General features: G+C 34.5%; 1 protein-coding gene and 1 pseudogene across 1 annotated transcript in view; one reads left to right on the forward strand and one right to left on the reverse strand.

Annotated features, from left to right (window-relative positions):
• Positions 1 to 1,435: 1,435 nt before the first annotated feature.
• Positions 1,436 to 25,297, reverse strand: part of CHEK1 (checkpoint kinase 1) — a 36,874-nt gene continuing 13,012 nt past the window's right edge. Inside the window, exons 9-13 of the mRNA XM_006915206.3 lie at positions 21,808 to 21,916; positions 21,439 to 21,616; positions 20,850 to 20,981; positions 7,387 to 7,488; positions 1,436 to 6,185 (exon numbers count right to left, since the gene is read on the reverse strand). Of these exons, the coding sequence (XP_006915268.1) occupies positions 6,090 to 6,185; positions 7,387 to 7,488; positions 20,850 to 20,981; positions 21,439 to 21,616; positions 21,808 to 21,916 (617 nt within the window). The 3' untranslated portion in view covers positions 1,436 to 6,089. The remainder of the gene's footprint in view (positions 6,186 to 7,386; positions 7,489 to 20,849; positions 20,982 to 21,438; positions 21,617 to 21,807; positions 21,917 to 25,297) is intronic.
• On the forward strand, positions 21,128 to 21,246 carry LOC112482517 (annotated as a pseudogene).

The following is a 25,297-nucleotide window of genomic DNA, read 5'->3' on the forward strand; positions in this document are numbered from 1 at the left end:
GTATGATTTAATTTTTATTTTTTAAAATTAGCATACAAAATAAACGAAAACAAGAAACAAATAAAAAAGCATAGAGCTTTATTAAAAAGCATTACTATATCTATAGAGGGTCAATTCTAAATAAATAAATGGTTTAATTCATTGAGAAGACAAGTTCACAATTGTATGCAACCTAAGAATACAGCCCTAAAATAACATAAAGCAAACTTAATAGAACCCAAGGAGAAACACACAAATCTACAATCACAGTGGATTTTAACTTACTTCTTCAGTAATTCATTGGAAAAGCAGAAAGGATATAGAAAATTTGAACACAATTACCTGAGTTGATTACATAGATATATATAGAAGTCTGTACCCAACAACTGTACACACCATATTCTTTTTAAGCACACATGGAATATTTAAGCACACGTGGAGTATTATGGACCACCATGCAAGACTCGACAAATTTCAAAATACTGAAACCATACAAAGTATGTTTTATAACAATACAATTAAGCTAAAAATCAATTTAAAATATTCATAAAACTATTACCACCCAGCAACTCTACTCCTAGATATATACCCAAGACAATCGAAATATATGAATAATGTTCACGAAAATCTGTACAATAATGTTCACAGCAGCCTTTTTCATGATAGCCTTTGTTCAAACACAAATGTCCATCACCTAATGAACAGACAAACAAAATGTGTTTTACATATACAATGAAATATTATTCAGCTATAAACAGGAATGGAGCACTAATACAGGCTACAACATGGATGAATCTTGAAAACATTAAGATGCCAAACGCAAAAGGCCACATATTATACGATTCTATTAAATGAACAGAATAAACACATCTATTCATACAAATAATAGATTAGTGTTTCCCAGGGGCTCAGGGAGGGAAAAAAGGTTTCTTTCTGGAGTGATGTTCATGTTTTGGAATTAGATAGTGGCAATGGTTGCACAACACTGTGAACACACTAAAAACCGTTGAAGGGTACACGTTAAAGGATAAATTTTATGTATATAAATTATCTCAATAAAAGTTTTTAAGTAAAAGCAATTCAGAAATGCAATTCTAAACAATCCATGGGTCAAAAAGCAAGTCATAAAGAATTAGAAAAATATTTAAGTCAGATAACAAAAATATAACACGAAAATTTGTGGCATGAAGTGGTAGAGGGAAATTTTTTATTTTAAATGCTTATATGTAGTACACGTAATTGACACAGGACTAGTATTCTCAAAATATGTATTTACAGGAAATAGAAGCTAGAGGTAACATGTGAAACTGTACCATAGTGATGCAAATTCAGATTAAAGAAAATGATAGGGTAAACTAGCTGGATTCATTTACCAATAAACTGCAAGGGGAAAACATCGGAGACGAGGAGAATAAAGGGGGAATTTACAGACCAAAAGCAACTTAAAAGACATCAATCGATTGCTAGTGGGGACTTTATTTGGATTCTGATTCAAATGTACTGTAAAAAGAAAAAAATCTAAACAGCGAATGGATATCAATGAAGAACAGTAGGACTAGGATAATCTTTTCAGTAATCAGTACTAAATTAGATAGTCATATGGGGGGAAAAAAATAAAACTTGACCTTTCAGATTATACACAAAAACCATTTTCAGGTAAATTGTAAATCTGTGAAAGCCAAAACTATAAAACTTTTAGAATATAGAAGAAAATTTTCATAATCTTGAAGTAGGGGATGAGTACTTAAAAAAGAAGGAAAACATGTTAGCCAGAGGAAAGATCTTAATTGGACTACATCAAAATCACAAACTTCCACGAAGTGTGAAACGATAACAGAATGGGAGAGTATGCATGCAACACATGTAACTGACAATTAGCATGCTGAACATGTGAAGAACTGAAATCATTAAGAAAAAGAAAAAACAATAGAAAAATGAGCAAAAGACTGGAACAGACATAAGACACTCAACCTCATTTAAACTTAGGAACAAGCAAATTAATAACATACAGATATTACACATCAACTTGGCAAAAAATGAGACTGATAACATCAAATATAGGTGAAAATTTGGAATATTAGCAACAAATTTTTCATTCTGCCATGAAAATTCTTATACTTTAGTAGGTCACTCAAACTGTTTTTTCCAGTAATTGCTTACTCTTTACCAGGGCAGTATAAATTGGTACGATCACTTTAGAAACCAATTTGCTATTTTTCTACGAAAGTTTAAGATACGCATAACCTAAAACCCAGCAAGGACACTCCTAGGTGTAGTACCCTCCTCTCTATGGCCTAGAGAGCCTCATGGACATGTACAAGAATGTTCTTAGCAGAACTGTTAATGACAGTATTGAACTGTAAACAACCCAAATATCCATTAGCAGGAGAATGAATAAATATTTGCGGTATGTTCATAAATAGCATCCTATATAGCAATTAAAATCAATGAATTAGATACATGCAATATCATGAATATAAAGAAACTTGCACAAAAATACATGACAGCATAATTTCATTCATATAAAGGACAAAAACAGGCAAAACTAAACTATATCATTTAAAGATGCGTAAATAGCTAAGACAACTAAAGAAAACCAAAGAAAGGATTATTACAAAAATAAATTTTGTGATTATTTCTGGGGGAAAAGAATAGGTTATGGTTAGGAAGGGATACATATACAGGAAGGCTTCTGATGGTTTGGAAATGATCTTTCTTCAAGCGAGTTGTGGTTAAACAGAAGCTAATTTTACAATTGCTTGTTAAACTGCAGATATTTTATATATTTATATTTATCTCAACTATCACATATGCTGTACACACAGCATAGGCTGATCTTTCCATCAAAATTTTAGCTGTTATAAATTCCTCTCCCCGCATCTCTATACTTGCATTTTCATTGATAAGTAGATACTACTTTAATATTGGGAGCAAATACCTTCTCCCAATAGCATAATGAACACTACAAAAAAATTATGGCAGCTTACATTTATCTAATGCCTTTTTGTGTAACACAATATACTTCATTTGCACTAACACATTTAAGATTAAAAATTACTCTAAAAGGTTATCATCAGCCTCTTTATAGAGGCAATTACTAATGTTCACATAATCACAAATGTCAGAGCTCGTCTATCCAAATCTGAATTGAACTTTTCTCACTAGTCTATACAAATTCCAATAGCCTATAAAGTTTACTATCCATCTAATCATCTTTACACTGTTGTATGGCATTTTCCTCATCTGATATTTAATTAATACATTCATTCATTTATTCAACATATGTTTAATATCTACTGTATTCTAGGTACTATTCTATATCCAGGATATACAAGGGCGAAAAGGAATGACAAAGTCTAAATTTACATTGTGGTGGGGGAGACAGACAATAAAATATCAGATAGTGACCAATCCTATGAAGAAAACAGAATAATGTGATAGTGATTGAGGGAAGTAGAAATATTCGGGCAGAGTTGAATGCTAAATCAGCCATGCAAACTATTAAAAGGGGTTCCTGGCAGAGAAAGCTGTAAGTGTCAAAGCCTGGAAGGGGATGAGCCTCAGCTTACTCAATAAACAGAAAGGCTACTCTGCCTGCAGTGCAGAGAGCAAAGAGGACATAGGGTTGAGTCAGGCTGGGCCAGGTCAGTCAGAACAAAGAACTTAGATTCCATACTTGATTCAATGGGAAGCCATGGGAGGTTTTCAAGTAAGGGAGTGTCACAGTACAATTTACCTTTAAAAAAAAAACTTAAGATCTATGTAAAGAAAAGACTGTTTGAGGAAGAAAGGGATGGGAAATGGCAAGAGTAGAAGCGAGAGACATTCATTTTTATAAAGAAATCCAGGGAGGAGATGAAGGAGGCTGAACTACAGTGGTAGTAATAAAAATGGAGAGAAGTATTGAGCTTCCGGATATATTCTGAGGGTAGTTAAGATCAAATGAGTGTCTATTTCTTCATTAAACAACTGTTTATTGTGTGCTCTAATATATCAGACACTGTTCTGGGTACTGGGAATACAGAACTAAACAGGACAGAACAGAACAGGACAAGGTCTCTGATCTTAAGGAGCTTATATATTACAGATTCCCGTGGGGGGAAAACAGACATTTAATAGATAAATAAAAATAACCTATAATGTCAGATAATAAGTGTTACAAAAAATAAAAGTGACAGAGGTGAGGTAATAGTTCAGGTAAGTCAAGGAAAAATAGCATAAAGGGGTAATATTTAAGCAAAGACTTAGAGTAAGCACAAACCACACAAATATTTGGGAGTAAAGTACTCTGGGTAAAGGAAACAGCAAATGGAAAGAACTTAAGCTGAGCATGTGCTTATGTGTGAGCAGAACAGCAGAGCCAATGTGGCTAAAGCAGGATGAACAAGTAGAATAGCAGATGAGGCTGAAGTGGCTGAAGGACAGATCTCATAAAGCCATGTAGGTCTTAGAGAAATTTTTGAATTTTGTTTGAAGTGTGATGAAAAGCCATGCGAGTTGAGAGCAGGGGAAGGATACGCAATTCACATTTTAGAAGGATCGTTCTGCTTTTCTGAACTGTTGAGGAATAGTAATATGAAAAGATAAGAGGGCCTTTAACTAGAGTGGTACTAGTAGGCGTGTGAAGTGGGATATTATTTGTTGAATTGAATAGGATTTGCTGTAATTAATGTAGAATATGAAAATATGTCAAGGATGATTTTTAGAGTTCTTGCTTAAGCAACTGAAAAGCTAAATGTAACATTTACTGAGATGGGGGAAACTAGAAAGGAACAAGGTGGAGGAAAGAGACCAAAAATTGTTTTAGGTCATAAGATGACCACTAGTAAAGCAGAAATGTTAGGTAGGCTGTAGCTATAAAAGTCTGGAGCTCAGGGAGAGGTCAAATCCAGAGATTACTTTGTTTTTGAGAGTTACTGATGCTGGCTGATGATTCTCAAGAACAAACTTTCTTCATATTTGAATTTTACTGGCTCAATTCTTAGGAGCCACCTATTGTTTAAAATTTATTCCTCCTATGGGTATAGTGCAGTAGCACAATTTACCAACATGTACAAACTCTAACCATAAAATTTCATATGTCCTTGGCTTCAAACTAAGATAATCGATGGATTTTTATAAATTACCAAGGAAAAGGAATACACCGTCTCAATCTAATATGTTCAAAAGTTAATATAAATTTTATTAGAAGAGCAAAGTCTTGGTAAATCTAACAGATAAAAGAACCAGGAATCAGATTTATTTCTATTACTGTTTTATTTTTTTCCCTCCTCTTTTATTCATTACCACCTAGAAGCCTAGTCACCAATAAGTTCACAGAGTTAGCTATTCATTTTCAAAACAATTTATTTCTGTAATAAAGAACTAAAATGATTATGAAAGAAAATATAGAAAAATATTTAAAATGTGCAACAATAATTTTAAAGATAGTTAAGCACGAGTTTATGCTCAACTTTTACTTGAAAGACAAACCAGCCCATATTTTGTATTTATATTTTATTAACTACATCAGAAAAAACCATACCTACTTGCAATTTTAATTAATAATTACAGTTCAAAATGGGTTAATATACTTGGTCAGGCCCTTTTCAAAATATGAGTACAAATCTTAGGGATATATTTTTTAAAGTTGGCTTTACTTTAGACTGATAAATCTACTGTCCAAAAGTCACGAGGACCGCTTTTACTAATTCATCCACTTAATTAAATCAACGTGGAAGCAATATGTACTTTTTGGATAAAGCTAAATGTTTTGGTAAAAATGGGACAAGCGTATCATCTTTCATTATGTTAGTATACAAGCTGGTAAACTCATATATCCCCAAAGCTTGGTTTCCACCAGGTGAGTCTAAAATTTAGACAATAAACAGAGATGAAGAAATATCCAATAAATTCTATCCATCCCTTCCCCAAAGTTTTATTTACAATTAAAATATAGGTATTATTTATGTGTAGAACATACAAAAAATTAGAAAATGTTTGGCTGGAGGGAAGACAACTCTTTAGGGACTATTGTTTGCAGTTTGCAGAATAGGATAATCTTCTCTAGGAAGAATAATGTCAACGTAGCAGCACTATATTCACCAGGAATTCCAGAGCCAATGGATCTATCATGTGGCAGGAAGCCAAATCTTCTGGCTGCTTACAACATCACTCAGCTTCCCTTTAATCTTCAGGAAGTGTCTCTTGAATTCTAATCCATCACCCTATATTAGGAATAATATCCAAAAACAATGTCAAAAAAAAAAGCCTATGCCATAAAACCAAACTCTCTAGTGATAAGTGGAGACAAATATCTACAGGTACAATTCCGTTCAGGTCCTCTTATGAAGACCAAATACCTTGGGAGAAGAAATGACTACATAAATAATTCTGACTTGATTTCGGGCTCATCACTGTTTCTGCCACACTGGGCTCAGAAAGCAGATACAATGGAATCTTGTCTAGACTTAAGTCATTATTTTCCATAGGTATTAGAGGTTTGTAAATTCAAAATAAACTATGCAATTATACTGAACCCTTGCCAAAATACTGTTGCAACAAAGACAATGTTTCATTTATAAGAAGGATTTTACTATACTAGGATCTTAATAATTTAATCCCATGCCAAGCATCTTGAAAACAGCACTGCGGTCAATCTCCAATATAAAGAATGTGGCCTCCTCCAACTTCTTTTAGAGCTATGTATTATCTCTCAAGAAAAAGAGAAGATGCTATTTTTGTCTGATATGTCAAGGGCTTTAAAACTATAACCTCAGAACCAATAATTTCTAAAGAAATAATCGGAAATGTGAATAAAACTATGTACATGAATTTTAATCACAGAATTACTTGTAACATGTAAAGTTTCATTAATTATAATGTGCAAACATTTTTGACAAATTGTAACTTTTATAAAAAAGATATATCTAAATTCAATAAGAAAAAGTTTAGAATGCTTCAAAATTATTATGGGTAATTATTTTAATGGTAAAAATAATTTAGGATCGTTTTTATTTTCTTATTTGTTACTTACATTTTCTATAAAAACTAATAACTTTTATAAGGAAATATCATTTGGAGAAACTATGTTTTAGAAGAATAATGACAAGAACAAATGTTCATAATATTAAATGAAAAAGCAAATTACCATATATTTATAAATGCCATATGCATAAAAATATGCCATTTTAAAATAATCTCCACATAAGAGTATCTCTATAGTATATACTATTAGTAATAGTAAGGTAATTATAATAAAATATATCAAAAATAAATCTGTGTTCTCTCTGGGTAAGATTAAACCTGATTCTTATTTTCTTCTTTATACCTTTTTGTATTTTTAAAATTTCTACAATGAACATATAATACTTCTTTAATAGCAAAACAAAGTTTTTTTTTTTTTAAAAAATGAGCTGTCCTACATACCTTAGAAAGCCGGAAATCAACCAAGATCTTCTCATCCATTTCTACTAAATTTACTTTAAAAATCAGTTTATTGTTTCTTCTATCAGTTGTTGATACAGTAACCTAAGGAAGTAAAAAAAAAGGTTAAGTCAGACGTATGGATAGAGAATACTCTAAACAAAAACTACAATTTCAGGTCAATGGTACTGCTGGGTATCACTTTGAGATGCCCTTCTATAAAAGTGGCAGCACCAACGGACAGGGATTTTCCTCTCCTCGTAGGTGTGTATGCCTGAACCAGACTAACTGCAACCAGGATGCAGCTCCATTAGCAGGGAACATGTCTATGTGAGTCTCAGCAACAAAATAAAGTAGTATTTTAACAAAAAATAATTGAAGAATAAAAATGTGAAGAGAATAAAAACAGAATGAGAGGAAAAACAAGATTATTAAAACATAAGAAAGAAAAAGAGGTCAGATTTGTGGCTGAAAACTATCGTAGTATCCGGAAGATGGCAAAGACCTGAGAGGCCTTGCAACTTTCACTTTTCAGTGTTTTATGACATTCCTATGATCTGTAAAGAGGCTCAGGCTAGATGAGCAACTTGCAAAGAAAGGGCCAGCCAATGGCCAGCACCAAGACCCCAAATGTGGATGAGGCCATCTTAGACCACCAGCCACAGTAAAGCCATGAAATGACAACAGCTGGATGAATAAACTCAAGCAAGATCTGCAGATTAGCCCAGCTAAGCCCAGCCCAAATTATAGAACATTTGTAATAATTCTCACTTCGAGGAATGACTATAAAAAATACATAGGTGTACCACAATTGCGTAACAGTGGAACACAATATATTCTTGGAAAATACAAGATACCCAACACGTATGAATTAGGCTATTACACTTCAAAGACAAAGAAAATTCTTCAAGGTTCAGGCAGAAAGAGTGAATCAGGGAGTGATGTCAGTTAAAATGGTGGAGTAAGGAACTCCACAGGAGCACTCATTCAAAACAGATGAAACTCAGTAAGAACAGAGTCTTCTTGCACTGTAACTTACTTTATTCTCATTTCCACTCCTCAGCTCCGTGGTAGCCTTAAAAATAATAGTCTGCATTTCGGACACAGGTACAAGTGTCAGCAGAACACTTTATTCACAAATCGTCTTAAGCTGATATGGCTTCCTGGAATACCCGCTCAGAACACTTGCCTCTATTTTGCCTGAGTAAACAGAACTTGTTGTGTGCCAAAGATGCCACCCTGGGGGCATCTGTCAAAAGTATTCACAGGCAAATCTTTAGCCTCTGCTTACTGAGGTAATGTGTAACAGTTGGGGCAAACAACAGATTACCCAAGAAGGTTAAAAGGAAATGCTGGGAAGTGGGATAAAGGCTATGAAAATCCCTTACATATTCCTGGTAATCTAAAAGGCCACGCTCATGCACAAGACAGTGTACATACTCAGGAAAGATCAGAGAAGGCCCTAAATTCTGCCTCTGGCTAGCCATGAGGCATTGCACAAGCAGTAAGTGAAGTCTAAGGCACAGTTGCAAACTCTGGCTGAGCACTGGCATGCTTGACACACTTACACGGCCCATCTGCAAAAATTAGGAAAAATTTTTTTAATATCAGGAATATTAAGAACTCTTTATCCAATTATTAGCTGACTACTAATCTAACAACAGAGATTTCACAGGCCACACATGACCACAACACACGTACAGACTATACAAAATTAGATCGGAAAAGTCACTAAACAATCAACAATTACATCAAGTATCAACAACAAACCCTGGGAAGGAGGGGAATCTGATTTTTGGAGTTGTCACATTATAATATTCGAAATGCCCAGTTTTCAACAAAAAAGGATAAAGCATACAGAGAAATAAGAAAATATAGCCCATACACAGGGAAAAAAGCCATCAAGAGAAACTATACCTAAGGAGCAGAAGGAAATGAAGAAAAAAGAACAAAGATTAAAAGACCTGCAGGACAACATCAAGTGTCTCAGAATATGCACAGTGTGAGTCCCAGATTATGCACAATGTGAGGCCCAGAGGGAGAGGAGAGAAAGGGGCAGAACAAATATTTGAAAAAACAATAGCCAAAAATTTCCCAAATTTGTTGAAAAACAATTTACATATCAGGAACCTAAATAAACTCAAAGTAGGATAAAATTAAAGAGAGCTACACCAAGATACATTATATTCAAACTTTTAAAAGACAATGACAAAGAGAGAACCTTGAAAACAGACAGGGAGAAGTGATACATCATGTACAAAGGATCCTCAATAATATTAACACCTGATTTCTCATCAAAAACCATGGAAGCAAGAAAGCAGTGAGATGACGTATTCAAAGTGCTGAAAGTAAAAAACTGTCAAGCAAGAATTCCATGTCCAGCAAACCTACCATCAAAAATGAAGAAAAAAATTGAGAGTCCCAGTTAAAATCTGAGAGAGTTTGAAACTACTAAAACTGCCCCAAAAGAAATGCTATAGGAAGTCCAACAGGCTGAAATAGAAGGACACTAGATAGAAACTCAAGTTTACATAAAGAAATAAAGAACACTGTTAAAGGTAACTTGCACAAGTAAATACAAAAAACAACAGTAATGGATTTTTTTTGGAACTTCTATTTTTTTTTCCTACCTGATCTAAAAGACAATTATATAGACTGGACATCAGAAGCATGGTGGAGAGATGTCCCCAGATCTCTCCCCTTGAAACAACGATAAGCTGAACATTTGAACTCAACAAAAAACACCCGACCTGCATACAAGCACATCTGAGCAAGGGATCTGCAAATAAGAGCTACCACAGGTCAGAACCGCAGAAGGGAGGTAAACTGTAAGAAACAAATAAGTTGCCTCTCCCAGCTGGAGCTCCCTGCAGGAGAATGGGGAGGGGAGAAGTTGCGGTGGGTTCCCTGACCAGCCCTGCCCGAGAGAGCTGTGAGCTTCATGCAGAGGCAGTGACCAGGGATTAGGGCAGAAAGCAGAGAAGTGGGTATGGTAGAAAATTAGGGATGGCAGGGAAACGACAGTTGATTATCACCAGTCTAAGCTGCTAAACGCAAAGTTGAACCGCAGCCCCGATCCCGAAACCAGACGACACCTACCCCCATATCTTCCAAGACCAAACACTGCTAAGGCCCAAGAGAGCCTGAGCAAACACTACTGAAACTGTTGCTAATACTGACAGGGACTGAGACTGAGGATAGCAAGCATGATTAAATATTTATAAGAAAAAAAAAGGCATTATTAATACTTTATATAAGGCAGGGATCCAAGAGGCTTAGATGCCACTTATTGGTAATCAAAAAAACAAAAACAAAAACAAAAACAAAAACCTTCTTAGCAACAGGCTTAAAGAGAGACCTTTATATAATAAATCTTTCTGGAAAAAAGGCAGAATGTACTTCCATTAATGCCCAGGCAGAGAAATAGTTCCATTAAACACCACGAACAACCAAGGTGACAAGCCAGCTCAGAAAGAAAGAGAAAAATCTCCAGAAAATAAGCTTAAAGACACAGAAATATGCGACTTAAGTGACAGAGAATTCGGGATGGTACTTTTGAAAAAACTGAATGAGATCCAAAATAATTCTTATCAATAATTCCAGGAATTGAAAAAACAACTAGATCAGTAGAATGAGTTTTTGGCAAGGAGACTGAAACCCTTAAGAAAATCCAACAGAACTTCTGGAGATGAAGAACACAGTAAAAGAGATGAAAATGAAAGCAAGCTTGGTAAACAGAGTTGACCAAATGGAGGAAAGAATCGGTGATATTGAAGGCAGAAACCGAAGAATGAAAAATAATGAAAGAGAAATACAAGAACTGTTGATACCATTAGAAAAGGAAACAAGAATAATGAGCATTCTCGAAGGGGAGGAAAAGGAATGGGGATTAGAAAGCATTTTCAGACAAACAGTTGATGAGAATTTCCTCAAATCAAAGGAATGAACTGGAACTTGGAATTCAAGAAGTCAACAGAACACCCAATTATCTTCACCCAAAAAGGCCTTCTCCAAGATATATTATATTAAAATCATCAAAAATCAATGACAAAGACAGAATTCTCAGGACAGCCAGGGAAAAGAAGACAGTAACCTATAAAGGAAAACCCATTAGATTATTGTCAGACTTCTCAGCACAAATGTTACAAGCCAGAAAGGAGTGGAATCAAATTTTCAAACTATTAAATGAAAGGAACTACCAGCCAAGAATAATGTATCCAGCAAAGTTCTCCTTTAGATATGAAGGAGAAATAAAGACCTTTCCAGACATACAAAAATTGAGGGGATTCTCCACTACGAGGTCTGCATTACAGGAAATACTGAAAGGAGTCAGCTCACCTGAAACAAAATGACAAAAAAAAAAATATAACTATGAGTAAGGCAACTAGCAGGCAGAGAGAAGCAGAGTGGTGCAACCTTTATTAAGAACAGGGCATTATGAACTTAAGCAATAAGAAAAAAATTGCTATTACAAGATAGTAATGAACATTCAGAATACATAAGGACAAACTGAGACAACAACAATAGAAAAGGGGAGGATTCAAAGATCTAAATTCACAAAGGGGAATAGAGATAAGGCACACACAGAAGAAAATGGACTACTATACATGTCATTATCCTCTATGTATACGTAATGGTAATCACACGCCAATGACGCAGAAATGAAGTATAAAACATAAAACACGAAGGACCAGAGGGAAAACCCAACCAAACTAAAAAACAGAAAAAAAGGGACAAGGAATCAATGGAAACACCAAGCTACCAGAAAGCAAAAGATAAAATGGCTATAGGAAAACCTCATATTTAAATAATCACCCTGAATGTTAATAAACTGAACTCACCAGGGAAAAGACACAGAGTTGCAGATTGGATCAAAAAACAAAATCCAACCATATGCTGCCTCCAGGAGACACATCTCAGTTCCAAAGACAAATACAGACTCAAAGTGAAAGAGTGGAAAATGATATTTCAAGAAAATGGCATTCAGAGAAAAGCAGGAGTAGCGGTACTAATATCAGATGAAATAGACTTCAAAATAAAAAGGTAAAGAAAGATACTGAGGGACATGTCATAATGATAAAGAGAATCATGCACCAAGAAGACATAACATTTATTCATATCTATGCTCCCAATCAGGGAGCCCCAAAATATGTAAAGCAATTACTAACAGACCAAAGGGAGAAACTGACCAAAACACTACCACAGAAGGGGACCTAAATACCTCATTGTCAGATATGGACAGATCATTCAAACAGAAAATCAATAAGGAAATAACATCCTTAAATGACACATTAGATCAACTGGACAAAATGGACATTTACAGAGACTTTCATTCCAAAATAGCTGCTTATATATTCTTCTCTAGGGCACATGAACATTCTCAAGGATTGACCACATACAGGGACACAGAGATAGCCTCACAAATATAAAAGGTTGAAATCATACCAACCATATTCTCTGAAGCTGGAGATCAACTGTAAAAAGAAAAGCGGGAAGAACTACAAAATACATGGAGATTAAACAACATGCTACTGAAGACTGGGTCAGAGAAGAAATAAAAAGAGTGATCAAGAGATACATAGAAACAAATGATAATGTAGCACAACATATCAAAACTTTTTGATGAGGCGAGAGCAGTAATAAGAGGAAAGTTCATACAGACTCTTAACTAGACTCATCAAGGAAAGAGAGGACTCAAATAAATAAAATCAGAACTTAAAGAGGAGAAATAATTATGAACTCTACAGAAATACAAAGGATCATAAAAAATTATTATGAGCAATTATATGCCAACAAATTGGATTAACACATTCCTAGAAACATACAATCTTCCAAGACTGAGTCAAAAAGAAACAGAAAATCTAAACCAACCAATGACTACCAATGAAACAGAATCAGGATCAAAAAATTCCCCCAAAACAAAAGTTCTAGACCAGATGGTTTCATAGGCGAATTTTACCAAACAAAGAATTAACGCATAATCTTCTCAAACTATTCCAAAAAATTCAAGAAGAGGGAAGCCTCCCTAACTCCTTTTATGAGGCCACCATTACCTTGATTCCAAAACCAGACAAAGACATTACAAAGAAAGAAAACTATAGGCTGATATCTCTTATGAATATTGATGCTAAAATCCTCAACAAAATATTAGCGAACTGAATTCAGCAATACATTAAAAATATCACATACCATGATCAAGTTGGATTTATTCCTGGGATGCAAGGTTGGTACGACCTTGCAAATCAGTTAATGTGATACACCACATTAACAGATTGAAAGATAAAAACCATGTGATCATATCAATAGATGCAGAAAAAGCGTTCGACAAAACCCAGTATCCATTTATAAAAACTCTCAGCAAAGTGAGAATAGAGGGAACATACCTCAACATAATAAAGGCCATACATGACAAACCTACAGCTAACATCATACTCAATGGGGAAAGGCTAAAAGCATTTTCTTTAATCAGGAACAAGATAAGGATGCCTACTTTCACCACTCCTCTTCAACATTGTATTGGAAGTTTTAGCCACAGCAATAAGACAAGAAAGAGGAATAAAAGGCATCGGAATTGGAAAGGAAGAAGTAAAACTCTTGTTATTTGCAGATGACATGATATTATATTAGAGAGAACCCTAAAGATTCCACCAAAAACTGTTAGAACTGATCAATGAATTCAGTAAAGTAGCAGGTTACAAAATAAACATTCAAAGTCAGTGGCATTTTTATACACCAATGATGAACTTTCAGGAAGAGAAATTAAGAAAACAATCCCATTTATAATCGTATCGAAAACTATAAAATACCTGAGAATCAAATTAACCAAGGAGGTAAAAGACCTGTTCTCAAAAATATAAGACATTGAAAAAAGAAATTGAAGAGACACAAATAAATGGAAGCATATATCATGCTCATGGGTAGGAAGAATCAACATTATTAAAATGGCCATACTACTCAAAGCAATCTATACATTCAATGCAATCCTTATCAAAATACCAATGGCATTTTTTAGAGAGCTAGAACAAATAATCTTAAAATTTATATGGAACCATAAAAGACCCTGAACAGCCACAGCAACCTTGAGAAAGAAGAATGAAGTTGGAAGCATCACACTATCTGACAGCAAACTACGCTACAAGGCTAATCAAAATGGCATGGTACTGGCATAAATACAGATACATTGATCAATGGCACAGAATAGAAAGCCCAGAAATAAGTCCACGTCTATATGCTCACTTAATATATGACAAAGGAGGTAAGAATACACATTGGGGTAAAGACAGTCTCTTCAATAAATGGTGTTGGGAAAATTGGAGATACACGCAATAAAAAGAAACTGGACCACCTTCTTACATTGTATACAAGAATAGATTCAAATGGACTAAAGGCTTACATGTTAGACCCGAAACCATAAAACTTCTAGAAGAAAACATAGGCAGTAAACACCATGATCAAGTGGGCTTCAACCCAGGAGCATGGGGATGGTTCAACATACGCAAATCAATTAATGTGATACACCTAATAACCAAATTAAAAAAGAAGAATCATGATCATATCAATAGATGCAGAAAAAGCCTTTGACAAGATACAGCATCTATAAATGATCAAAACACTTAACAAAATTGACACAGAAAGAAAGTACCTTAACATAATAAAGGCCATATATGATAAACCCTTAGCCAACACTATATTTAATGGTGAAAAACTAAAAACCTTCCTTCTAAGATCAGCAACAAGGTAAGGCTGTCCACTATCACCACTGTTATTCAATATAATAATGGAGGTCCTAGTGAGTGGAATCAGACAATAGAAAGATATAAAAGGCATCAAAATAGGAAAGGAAGAAGAAGTCAAACTATCACTATTCTCTATATAGAAAACACTAAAGACTTCACAAGAACACTACTAGAAACGATAAGCAAACACAGTCAAGTTTCTGGATACAAAATCAATGTTCAAAAAAATCCATAGCATTCTTATACTCTAATAATGAAGTGTCAGAAAAAGAAGAGGAAAAAACAATTCCTTTTGCAATTTCAACAAAAAGAATACCTAGGAATAAATCTAACAAAACATGAAGGACCTATATAATGAAAACTGATAAGACCACATTAAAAGAAATTGAAGAAGATACAAACAAATGGAAAGATATCCCATATTCTTGGATTGGAAGAATCAACACAGTTAAAATGACCTTATTACCTAAAGCATTATACAGATTTAATGCAATCTCCGTCAAAATCCCATTGGCATTTTTTAAAGAAATAGAACAAAAAAATCATCAGATTTGTATGGAAGCACAAAAGATCCCGAATTGCCAAAGCCATCCTGAGAAAAAAGAATGAGGCTGTAGGCATCACTCCACCTGACTTCAAACTATAGTACAAAGCAACAATAATCAATACAGCATGGTATTGACAGCAAAAGGGACACACAGACCAGTGAAACAGAATTGAGAGTCCAGGAGTAAACCCATGTTAATATGGGCAAATAATTTTCAACGAAATAGCCAAAAACATACAGTGGAGAAAAGAAAGCCTCTTCAGTAAGTGGTGCTGGGAAAACTGGAAAGCCACCTGCAAAGGAATGAAACTAGACTGCTGTCTATCACCACACACCAAAATTAACTCAAAATGGATTAAGGATATGAATATAATACCTGAAACAATAAATTGCATGGAAAAGAACAAAGGGACTAAACTCATGGACCTTGGACTTAAGAAGGATTTTATGAATTTGACCTCACAGGCAAGGGAAGAGCAAAAATAAATGAATGAAAATCAAACTAAAAGCTCTGCACAGCAAAAGAAACCATCAACAAGGTAAAGAGACCACCATCCAAATGGGAAAATATATTTGCAAGCAATGCCTCCAATAAGGTCCTAATATCCAAAATATACAAAGAACTCATACAACTCAATAACAACAACAACAAATAATCCATTCAAAAAATGGGCAGGGGACCTGAACAGACACTTCTTCCAAGACAAATATCCAAGAAACATATGAAAGGATGCTCAACACCGCTAGCTATTAGGGAAATGCAAATCAAAAGTACAATGAGATACCATCTCAGGTTGACAGAACAGATTTTAAAAACGCGATCTAAATATATGCTGTCCATAAGAGATAGTTTTAGATTAAAGATACAAATATATAGAAAATAAAAGGAAAAAAATAATACATGCAAACTATAACCAAAGCAAAGCTGGAGTGGCTATACTAATATCAAACAAAGAAGACTTTAGTAAAATTATTTTTTGCAAGAAAGATATTATATAATGTTAAAAGGGTCAATACAAGAAAAAGATACAGCAATTATAAACATATTTATCTAGTATCCAAAGTCCAAAATATATGAGGTAAAAAGTAACAGAATTAAACTAAAAAAATTAGTTCAGCAGTAACAGTTGGAGAATTCAGCTCTCCACCTCAATAATGAATATAAAAGTCAGACAAAGATAAACAAGGAAATAAAATATATGTATAACACTATAATACAAGACCTAACCAACATGCATAGAACATTTCACCCACCAATAGCAGAATACATTCTTTTTAAGTATATATGGACCATTCTCAAGTATAAACCACATGTTAGGCAACAAAACAAGTCTCAACAAATTTAAAATTACTGAAATAATACTGTCTTCTCTGACCACAATGGAATACAATTAGAAACCAATAACAGAATTTTAGAAAATTCACAAATATGTGGAAATTGAACAACATACATAAATTGACAAGTGGGTCAAAGACAAAATCACAAGGGAAATTAGAAAATAGTTTGATACGAACAAAACTGAAAGCTCAACATACTAAAACTGATGGGAAGCAGGAGTGCCCAGAGGGACATTTATACTTATAAGCATTTACATTAAAAAAGAATGCTCTCTAATAACTTAGGCTTCCATCTTAAAAAATTAGGGAAAAAAAGAGCAAGGAAAATCCAAAAGAAATAATAAAGAAATAAATAAAATCTAGAATAGAAAACCAGAAAAATCAATAAAACCAAAGTTAGTTCTTTGAGAAGATAAACAAAATTAACACAACTTTAGCCAGATTAAGAAAAGACTCAAATTACTAAAATCAGAAATTGAAATGAGAACTATCTCTATTTGCAAATACATAACATGATCTTATATATAGAATACCCTAATGATCTGCAGAAATAACTACCAGAGCTAATAAATGAGCTCAGCAAATTTGCAGGATATAAGTTCAATTTACAAAAATCAGTTGCATATATATATACACTAGCAGTGAACATTTTGAAAATAAATTTTTTTAAAGTTTCATTTACAATAATATCAAAAAGAATAAAATCTTAGTAGTAAAAATACCCAGAAAGGTAGAAGACTTGAACACTAAAAACTACAAAATATTCTACGAAGAAATTAAATAAATGGAAAGACAATATTATTAAAATGGGAATACTCCCCAAATTAATCTACAGATTTAATGTAATCCCTAACAAAATTCCAAAGGCCTTTTCTTCTTTTTGTAGAAATGGATAAACTGACTCTAAAATTCAGAAATGCAAGGGACCACAAATAGCCACAACAATCTTAAAAAAAAAAAAAATTTAAAAAGATTCACATTTTCCAATTTCGAATTTTACCACAAAGCTACAGTAATCAAAATAGTATGGTACTGGAATAATTGAAGACATATAGATCAATGGAATAGAATTGAGAATCCCGAAATAAACTCATACATCTATGGCCAATTTATTTTCAACACAGTGCCAAGACCATCCAATGGAGAAAGAATAGACTTTTCAACAATTAGTCTTTTCATCAAAATAGATGGAAAACCTAAATATAAGAGCTCATCCTAGTAAGACAGTTAGAAGGAAACAAAAGTGTACATCTTCATGATCTTGGAATAGACAAGTTTTAAAGTTTGGTATCAAGAGCATAAGCAACAACAAAAAAATTTTTTTTAATTCTGTGAATCATAAGACACTCACCAAAAAGTGAAAATGGGATAATGGGAGAAAATATTAACATATCAGATATCTTACAAAGGTCAAGTGTCCAGAATATACAAAGAATTCTTACAATTCTATAGTAAAAATTAGAAAAACAACCCAGTTAAAATATGGTCAAAGAATTTGAACATATATTTCTCTAAAGAAGATATATAAATGGTCAATAAGCATATGAGGAAATGGTAAACATCATTAGTCATTAGGGAAATGCAAATCAAAAGCACAATAACACTTCACAAACAAGAAAAGCTATAATAAAAAAACAGACAATAGTAAGTGTTAGCAAAGGTGTGGAAAAATTGCTAGTGGGAATATAAAATAGTACAGCTGCTTTGGAAAATCATTTAGCAGCTCCCCAATATGTTAAACATAGAGTTACCATATGCACTAGCAATTCCATTTGTAGCTATATACCTAAGAAACTGAAAACGTTGTTATGGGCTTAGCTGTGTCCCCTCAAAATTTGTATATTGAACTCCTATTGCCTGCTACCTTAGAATGTGACTCAATTTGCAGATAGGACCTTTAAAGAAGTAATTAAGTTAAAGTAAGACCATTAGGTGGGATATAACACAACCTGAACTGTGTCTTTGTAAGAAAAGAAAATTAGGATTCAGAGAGACAGATACCAGGAATGCATGCACAAGAGGAAAGGCCATATGAGGAGGCAGCAAGAGGGTGGCCATCTAAAAGCCAAGGAGAGAGACCTCAGAGGTAACTAACCCCACCAGACACCTTGATCTTGGACTTCAGTTTCTAGAACTGTAAGAAAATTTGTTGCTTATGCCACCTAGTTTGTGGTTTTTGTTATGATAGCCCTTCAAACTAAAACACATATGTTCACACAAAAACCTGTACAAGAATGTTCATAGCAGCATTCATTATTCATAACAGACAAATGGTAGAAACACTCTCATGTCCTTGAGCAGATAAATGCACGAACAAAATGCAGTCTATCCATATGATGGAATATTATTCAATCATAAAAAGGATAAATGCTATTTGAAAACATTATGCTAAGTAAAAGAAGACAGACACAAAGGGCCACATATCATATGATTCCATTTATATGAAATGTCGAGAACAGGTAGTCCATGGAGACAGAAAGAAAATTAGTGGCTACCAGGGAATGAAGGAAGGAGGAATGAGAATTGCAAAGTTTATTTTGGGGGCAATAAAATGTTCTGGAATTAAATGGTGATGGTTATACAACCTTGTGATGATACTAAAAACTACTGAATTGTACACTTTAAAATGTTTAAGGTGATAATTTTCCTGTTACGTAAATTTTATCTCAATAAATCTTAAAAATATCTCAATAAATCATTTTTAAAAAGTTAATTTTCTAAGCAAGTAAAGGGAATATAAGGCTGGCCTCAGATTTCTGCATAGTAACATTCACCCCCAATTTTGAATTTTTAAAGCTTACAAAACTACAGAAAAGCTGAAAGAATTGTACAATAAATAATCCTATATCCTTCACTGGCCTCATTGACCTAGATAAGTATGTTAACTTGTCTTTATGTAGCTGGTTGCTTTTTTTTAGCTTTTAAACTAAGTTACAGACAGCATATACTTCGCTTCAACATGTTTCTTGTATGAACAAAGACATTCTCCTACAAAACACAATACTATGATCATATCCAAGAAATCTGAAATACAAAAATGTTACCTAATATAAAACCCATATTCAAATTTCCCCAATTGTTCTAATAACATCCTTTATAGCAGGGGTCCCCAACCCCCGGTCCAAGGACCGCTACCAGTCCATGGCCTGTTAGGAATGGGGCCACAGAGCAGGAGGTGAGCAGCTGGCAAGTGAGCGAAGCTTTATCTGTATTTGCAGCCACTCCCCAGCACCAGCATCACTGCCTCAGCTCCAAATCAGGTCATCAAGCATTAGATTCTCATAGGAGCATTGGTCCCTGGTGCCAAAAAGGGTGGGGATTGCTGCTTTATAGCTGTTTTTCTTTAACGCTAGTGAAAGATCATGAATTACATTATTTATCAGGCCTCTTTAGTCTCCTTTAACATTAGGAAATATTCTCCTCTATTTGCTTTTCATAATATTAAGATTTTTGAAAAGACTAAAAACATTAGAATGTCAATGTTATAAATATGCTATAATAACAAATAAAAATTGGTAAGTGGGAATGGAAGAGATGGAGGAAGTGTGGGATTGTTAATGTATTCATCTTTCATAGAAGGGAGTTGTTTGTTACTGTTAGAATTTACATACAGTTTTTAAGAAAATGCAGACTTGAGCCTTAATATTTTTAATAAATTAGAGAAATCTTTTAAGAAATAGTATTTCTTAAGGTAAAAAACATTCTACTTAAGTTCATTCAATTCTAATTATTTCTTTTTCAAACTAAACTAAATTTTTAAAATATACTGATAATGATAGTTTTTTTAATCAAATATTTAATTTTTTCTTCAGGAAAAGAAATAATGAAAATCAATGAAATAATACCTGATTCATACAACTCTTCTTCCATTGATATCCCAATTTCTCGCAAGTCTCTTTCAGGCATTGATAAGATTTATCTGCATCCAATTTGGTAAAAAATCGTGTCATTCTTTTGACCAAGCGCTGCCAGGGGTTCTATATGTCAAATAAAGAAAAGCAGAATAAATCTGATATTAACAAAAGCAGTTATATCATCGCTATATAATCTGAAAATTGTTTTCTGTGATTTAAGATTCTTATCCATGAAGGTCTCCTCTAATTCTGTCAATAAAATCTATATAGTCTACGGCCATGCTACCCTGAACAAGCCCGATCCCGTCTGATCTTGTAAGCTAAGCAGGGTCGGGCCTGGTTAGTACTTGGATGGGAGACCACATAGGAAGACCAGGTGCTATAGACGTAAAAAATAAGGGATTGTAAGCTGACAAGGTCCATGCAATCTGTGAGGTCAACCAAGGGTTACCTCGCCTAAAAAAAAAAATCTGTATAAATTAATGTTAATACTATTAAGATTTATACATTAAAAAAAGACTTTAAGACAATAAAAAATAAAGGGCTTCCGTTATTTATTTGAAAAGCTAAATTCTCTTACCTGTGAGGATCCCGGGGTGCCAAGTAACTGACTATTCAGAAGCATATGATCTGGACATGCGGGCTGAGAAAAACTGATCCCTTGTACCAGTTTATCAATATATGAAGGGCTGGTGTCCCATAAGGACAGACCTGTCCGTGGTTCTGGCTGGGAACTGGAGTACTTCACATTTTCTTCACTGAGGCATTAAGATGTGGGAAAAAAATTTATCTTTAAATAAAATCTGTCAGGTCTTTCTTATATCACAATACCATTCTCACACCAATAAAAGTGGCATTCATTATTAACAAAAAAATATACATATATGCATTACTTTCCACAGTAAATATTACATTAAACAACTACTTGGTCTTTATTAACTATTCCTACCTAGAAGTACTGTTTACTGGAGAGAAGTCCAAATTGGATTGAATGTGTTTAGAGAATCCACTAGGTGACTCTGATATACCACCTGAAGTGATTCGGGGCCGCTTTGCCCCTAAAAAACAAAACAAACAAAACAAAAACCCATAAGTACAAATGCTTTCAAGTCTTCTATGCAGATATTTTTAAATTAACTCAGCTGACAACCTGAAGAAGTAAAACTACATCTAAATTCATTTAACACAAAATACTTAAATGACAAATAGTGGCTCTTTGTACACGATTTTATGAGAAATGTGGTCATTATGAACTTACTAGGAATCACTAGTCGAATTACACATTTCACAAATCCTGACTTGTAAGTGTGTTCCAAGTGTGGGGTATGACGCCATAATTTTAATGGTACTATTTATGGTAAAAGAACAGTGTTCTATGAAGACAGAGACCTAGCTAGAGTCAAAATTTTGAAAAATAAAAAATAATTTATGATAACGGCAATGAACATTACAAATCTGCTCTATCCAACATTCCTTGCTCCACTGGAAAAGCTTTACCACAAATAATTGTCATGCAGAAAATGATGCCACTATAATTCATGGTTACTACCTTCAGCTGGATCCTCAACACTGACAGTCAGTCCTATGTTTCTCTCGAGTGTTCTCTCCATTTCTCCATGGCTGTTTCAAAATTTCTACACTCCTGTCAAATTCCCAAACCACCCTCCAGCACCTCATTTCTCAGCATATGATATAATCTCCCATTTCACAAAGAAAATAAGGTCACTGGAAACTCCCACAACTCGCACTACCAAATCTGCCAATTTACTTGCATTTCCTATACATTCTCTCCTCCCACCAAATGTTCACCCTTCTTCTTGTATTTGTGCCCATACTCTCCTGTCTCCCCAGGAATCTAGATACTCTTTTATTCCCTCTTAGACTTTCGGCCTCTTCCTTTCAACTGGATCTGTCTTGAAACTATTTAAACATGCTTAAGTCTAGCCAACCATTTTGTCAATCCATTCATTCAAACATTTTATTAAGCCTACTATGTATCAGGCAGTAAAATGGGAGAAATAGTGTGTTGGTATACTGATGAGAAAGATCCAGTAGAGAGGGAAAAATTAATGATGCAGAAGAGAGGACAACTGCTAGACAATGTCCCTGAGTAGGCAAAAGAGAACTGGATCTAGTGCACAAGAGAAAAGTTGGCTTATATCTGGAGCAGACAATTTATTAATAGCAACAGGGGAGAAAACAAAGTATATGAGCAGAGGCAGTTAGATGGGTGGAGATGGCAGTGTGAGCTTGTGGAAGTTGTCTTGTGATTGTTTCTATTTACCAGTGAAACAGGAATACTGTCACCAACTCAGAATGAGGATGGGCAGAAGTATTAGAAGTTGAAGAGAAAAGGAAAAGTATAAAAATGTGTTTTAGGAGAGTAACGCTGTGAAAGAAGTGGGGAAATGCATTGTGACTTCCTAGCAGAATTAAGGGCTCACTCAAGATTAGTAACCCTAAATTAAAGTGAACATTGTTTTTCTATTCTTTTCCAGCTGCAAAGAACTGTGCAGGTATAAGTGTAGAGTAAGTAAAAACTGGATTAAATTTGGGTTAGGTTTTGCCCAGCAAGTATAATGAAGAGAGTATAGGACAAGGCAGCTGAAGATGAATATAAAGAAGTATTACAGTGACTAACCTTGGGATTTAAAATTGTGAGGATAGAACTCAGGAACTAGGAAGGGTACAGATAAGAGTTAGGGGAAAGGTAATAGAATTAAAGGATTGCAAGTCCAGATAGGGTCAAAGGATTGTTTGAGTCTGGATATTAGAAGAAGGAAGCCAAAAAAATATATATTGGTGGTCGGAGCAGGATGACTGAAGAAAGATCACTAGAGAGGAGGTCAAGGAAATGTGAGGTCATCCAGATGATATTGGAAGAATCATCCAGATGCATATTTAAATCACCAAGAACCATGACAAAAATGACATGGAGTTATGTTGGAGAGTGACAATGTGGCAGGAATTTTAATTTAGGGTTTAGAAGTTGATAATAACAAGGAGGGAATAGTAGGTTGTAGAGTCTGATAATATAAGATTTGAAATGAAGGAGGAGAAATGTGAGAAGAAGGGAGAAAATGACAGTGAAGAGCAAAGAGAATGCCTGGCCCGCTCCCAGAGCCAAGGGAATGAGACTGTGGGAAAGAAAATATCTATCATTAAGAGGAAGCAGTGTCCTTAGGGGAGAGTTGGATTTCAACTAGAATAAGGTGAAAAGTAAAAGAAACATTCAGAGAAGAGTTAAAAATTCCTCATCTGTCTCTAGCTATTGTCCTCTCTCAAACTTCTGGAATGAGCTGTCTATACTCTGCTTCTTTACCTCTCTTTTAGACTACAATCACTACACTGGACTCTAGAACTTACTCCCAGCTCCCCACCAAAAATGTTGTTGCCAAGGTCATGAATAACTGCTATATCATGGAATCTACTAGACAAATTTTTAGGCTTTATGTTATTAATTCACTTAACAGGATCTGCCACTATCATGCATTTTCTTCTCTTAGCCTCCTTTACTCCACATTCTCCTGATATTCTTCCATCTCTCTGGCTATATTTATTTGTTTCCCTGGCCTCTACCCATCACTTAACATTGGCATTCCTTCATGCACTCAATTTCACCTACCAGTTTAAATTACCACCTACTTGAAGAAAACACTAAATCGACACCTCAAGCCTAGTCTTGTTACACACACACACACACACACACACACACACACACACACACACACACACCTCAAAGACAGTTTTACTTAACTTCTCAAATTCAACATGTCCAAAAATCAAATAAAAGTCCCCCCGCTCCACAAATCTGTTTTTCCTCTTGAGCTATATTCTGGTAAATGGTATCAACATTTACAGTTGTTCAAACCAGAAAGGAAACACCCGTGATTCTTCATTCCCTTTCGTTTCCACATACAAACAACCACCAGTCCTACCAATTCTAATTCTTAAATTTCTTTTGAATCTATTTCTTCTTTTCAATTCCATTGTCACTAACTCAGTCCAGGCTACCATCTTCTCAGATCTAGGATCAAAAACATCAACAACTACTGAAAAAAGTAGCCAGAAGATCTTTTAAAACTAAATATATGATCATGTCATTTTCTTGCTTAAAATCTCTCAAAGGTTTCCCAATAGCCTTAAGTTAAAGCTCCAAATTCTAAACGTGACTTACAAGGTCCTCTTCCGCAACTTGGTTGCTATCTACCTCTTTGTTCTCATCTCAAACCTCTCTCCCTCTCCCCCTTCTGTCTGATACCGCTGCAGTGATCAGAGTTCCAGTAACACACAGGCCTCGGCTCTTATCACTGATGAAGAAATGAACTTCTACTCAATAACAATGATAAGAAGTATTGTTTATTAAAGGCACGTTTTGAGGTAGAAGATGGGTCCAGCCTAAAACTGGCTAACCACGTGGAAATGAGGATATGTACTCA

The sequence above is a fragment of the Pteropus alecto genome, unplaced genomic scaffold, assembly GCF_000325575.1.
Source record: "Pteropus alecto unplaced genomic scaffold, ASM32557v1 scaffold135, whole genome shotgun sequence".
NCBI classification, from domain to species: domain Eukaryota; kingdom Metazoa; phylum Chordata; class Mammalia; order Chiroptera; family Pteropodidae; genus Pteropus; species Pteropus alecto.